We start from the raw sequence: 3,461 nt of genomic DNA, 5'->3' as shown, positions 1-3,461 counted from the left end.
CCCTCCATACGGGCACGTGGACGTGGACATGACCGAGGTCAGTAACCCCGCCCCTCCCCTGTTACAGGCCCTAGGACATGAATTGAGAGGGCTACAGAGGTAGGGATGCAGAGGGGGACTAGCTGGGTGGCTCTTCTGGTAGCCAGTACAGACATGATGGGTCAAATGGCCACCTTCTGTACTGTATGATTCTACAAGTGCTCTGAGAAGATTAATAGTGCTGGACTGTGTTGCACTGGTCTGAAAGTCAGTGCTAGATTCCGGAAGTTTCCGAAGGACATCGATTCTTTCACAATGCGGAAAATATTGTTTTTGCTGCTGGGGCCGAGAACAAAAGGCTGATTAGAAGTGTAATTTTGAAACTGGCATCAGAAGAATAAAACCCTTCCGCAAGCTGGAACAGAAAAGCCAGTTGGGATTTGGCAGCTCCAGTTGAAGAGATGTCATTGTCTGGTACAATGGGTCAAATGGTTGCCGTGTATATTTCAAAACGGAATACTGCCGCAGGTCAGCCAGCATCTGCGAAGAGAAGGGCATTTGACCTTCATGATAACGGAGCTGCCCTCTGTTCTCTAAATCAATAAAAACTCTTTTCCTTCTGAGCCTTGTGTTTTTTGCTCTTTCATCCTGTTGTTCCTCTTTCCCACGTGCAATCCCTGCTTCCCACCTGTTTGTCTCTCTCTTGCCCTTTCTTTCAGCTGGCCATGCCTTGATTTGCGATGTCCGTAGGTCACGGCTTTCTCGTCGGGCCTGTGTGAGTAGGCCTCACTGGGGTTCCTTGTGTTTTTATTTTTCCGTTCTCTTTTGTCCAGGACACCAGCCTGCCCAGCCCGTCTCCCCTGGAAGGCCTGAAGCCTCTGCAGCTGCTGGAGATCAAGGCCAGAGGGCGGTTTGGCTGCGTTTGGAAAGCTCGGTTAATGAACGACTATGTGGCCGTGAAGATCTTCCCCGTCCAGGTAAGGCACCCGTGTGGTGGCGGGGTGGGGGTTACTTTTTTGACGAGTCCCTCCTCTCTTCCTTGGGAAAGAATGTTCCAGCATTGGAGGGGATGCAGGGGATTGATCGCGAGGTTGATTCCAGAGTTGAGAGGGTTGGCTTATGAGGAGAGACTGCTGTTGACAGGGACCTTGCTCATGGGAACCTAGAAGAATGAGGAGGGACTTTAAAATTATGAAGGGAATAAATAGCATAGAAGCAGGGAGGTTGTTTCCACCGACAGGTGAAACTAGAACGAGGGGGCATAACCTCAAAATATGGGGGAGCAGATTTTGGACTGAGCTGAGGAGGAACTTCTCCACCCAGAGGGTTGTGAAATCTGTGGAATTCCCTGCCTAGTTGAGGCCACCTTGTTGAATGTTTTTAAGGCAAAGATAGATTTTTGAACAATAAAAGAATTAAGGGTTATGGTGAGCAGGCGGCTAAGTGGGACTGAGTCCATGAAAAGGTCAGCCATCATCTTACTGAATGGTGGAGCAGGCTCGGTGGGCCTACTCCTGCTGGATCTTATGTTCTAATGGGTTGTCTTGTTTGAAAGATATTTGAGGAGGCATTGACATTTGTATGTGCTGCAACCATCTAGCTCCCAGTTGTAGTGACCAGTCATCACTGGAGTCTTAATTCCATATGTTCATTGAATTCAAATTCCACCATCTGCTGTGAAGAGATTCGAACCCAGGCCCCCAGAACATTACCTGGGTTCAAAGTTTGTGCGAAGATTTGTAGCTCGGGTGCTCGTTGTTGTGGTTCTGTTCGCCGAGCTGGGAATTTGTGTTGCAGACGTTTCGTCCCCTGTCTAGGTGACATCCTCGGTGTTTGGGAGCCTCCTGGTGAAGCGCTTCTGTGATCTTTTCTCCGGCATTTATAGTTACCTGCGTCTCTGGATTAACAGTCCAGCGATAATACCGCTCAACAAATCACCTCCCCTTTAAATGTGAGGAGGCAAGCGGTCACGTGACCAAAGGTTTGGCCAATGTGGTGGACTTTCAACTGGGTTGTCAAGGAGAAAATTGAGGCTGAGAAGTTTCGGGAAAGAATTTCCAGAGCCCTAGCAACTGAGCGACTAAAACTCAAGATGCCCTGAGAGACCAGAGAAACATAGAGGGTCATAGGGCTGCAGGAAGTCACAGAGCTGGGGAAGGAAAAGCTCATGCAGGGATTTGAACATTGGAATGCAGAGGGAACCTGGGGGACGCGAGGACAGAGCTCCCTGCTGTTTGAAAGCAAATCCTTAAATCAAGACTGGGAGCAGATCAGAGCACACGATAGGGTAGAGGAGTGGGGACTTGCAGTGAGAGAGGGACACTGTCAGCGGGCTTCCAAAGTGCTGAGGGTGGACTCCAGCAGAGTGACTGGCAATGTCTCAGGGTACCCAAGGCACGATCGAAACGTTCAGCCTCAAAGAGGGTTGGAGCCTGGGCTGGCTGGAGTTTCCAACCGTCCGGTCGGGCCTGCGGTGCCAAGGAAATGAATGCTTTCCTTTGGTGCGTTCTGCCCGGAAGGTTAACGGGGTGGTCGCAATTATTTAAAGGGTTCTAGGAGTCAGTTCCCGTGACCACCACCAAATGCCGACGCTGATAACAGAAGGCAGTTTCGCTACATCACCTATTGCCGGAGTTAGGAAAGCTAACAAATAAAACAAGCCTCCAGAAAGCAAAACGTAGCCGTCACAAATCAAAACATAAGTCCTCTTGAAATCACCAGAGAAACTCTTCGGTCATCCGGGGGAGCGGGAGTTGAGGGAGGGAAGAAATGAGTCCTGGTTTGAAAGTCTGGGTGGGGTAGAACTTGTAAAAAGGATCACATGGCCTACTTGCGGCCTACGCCAGGACTCTCTTGAAGCCACCCCCTCCCACCCCGCCATCACGTTGGTTCAGAGCAATAACAGTGTGACCACTTAGTGTCTCCAATACACTCAACAAGATGCTGTGAGATACTGGTGTACTGCCTCATTCCAGCCTCCCTGCTGCTCGGATTCATGGACCCTTGCTCTGCCGGAAAAAGCTGTGGAATTCCGATATCCAGGAAGAAATCTCCGTTCAGTGTACCAGTGAGGAAAGAAGAAGATTGTCTTTCATTTAGCCAGCACTTTCCTCAACCGCATTTGTCCAAGGAAGTACTTCGGTTAATATTGTTGGAGCGTCAGTACAGCAGGTTCCCGCAAGCAGCTGGTGATCTGTTTTGTTTTAATGACACTGATGAAAGAGAAATATTGGCCGAGGCAGAAGTGGTTCTTCTTCAAAATAGTCCCCGTGGGATCTTTCCCATCCACCTGAGCAGATGGGAGCCCGGTGTCAGGTTTCACCCGAAAGGCAGCACCTACAGCTGTTTGGCAGTGCCTAAGTGCTGCGGGCATGTGCCAACCTTGCTGTTTGTACTCCCTCTCCCGAGTGGCAGCTTGCGAGTCAAAGACCAGTGTGCTTCTGACTGAGCTACGGCTGACACCAGAGATCAGAGGCGCAGAG

General features: G+C 50.1%; 1 protein-coding gene across 1 annotated transcript in view; it reads left to right on the top strand.

Annotated features, from left to right (window-relative positions):
* Positions 1–3,461, top strand: part of LOC122550141 (activin receptor type-2B-like) — a 170,268-nt gene that overhangs the window by 135,026 nt on the left and 31,781 nt on the right. The window contains exons 7-8 of the mRNA XM_043690786.1: positions 1–37; positions 813–956. The exon at positions 1–37 is cut by the window's left edge and continues 8 nt beyond it. Of these exons, the coding sequence (XP_043546721.1) occupies positions 1–37; positions 813–956 (181 nt within the window). The remainder of the gene's footprint in view (positions 38–812; positions 957–3,461) is intronic.

This window comes from Chiloscyllium plagiosum, chromosome 5, assembly GCF_004010195.1.
Source record: "Chiloscyllium plagiosum isolate BGI_BamShark_2017 chromosome 5, ASM401019v2, whole genome shotgun sequence".
In the NCBI taxonomy this organism is placed as follows: domain Eukaryota; kingdom Metazoa; phylum Chordata; class Chondrichthyes; order Orectolobiformes; family Hemiscylliidae; genus Chiloscyllium; species Chiloscyllium plagiosum.
This window is presented reverse-complemented; position numbering and strand designations above follow the sequence as displayed.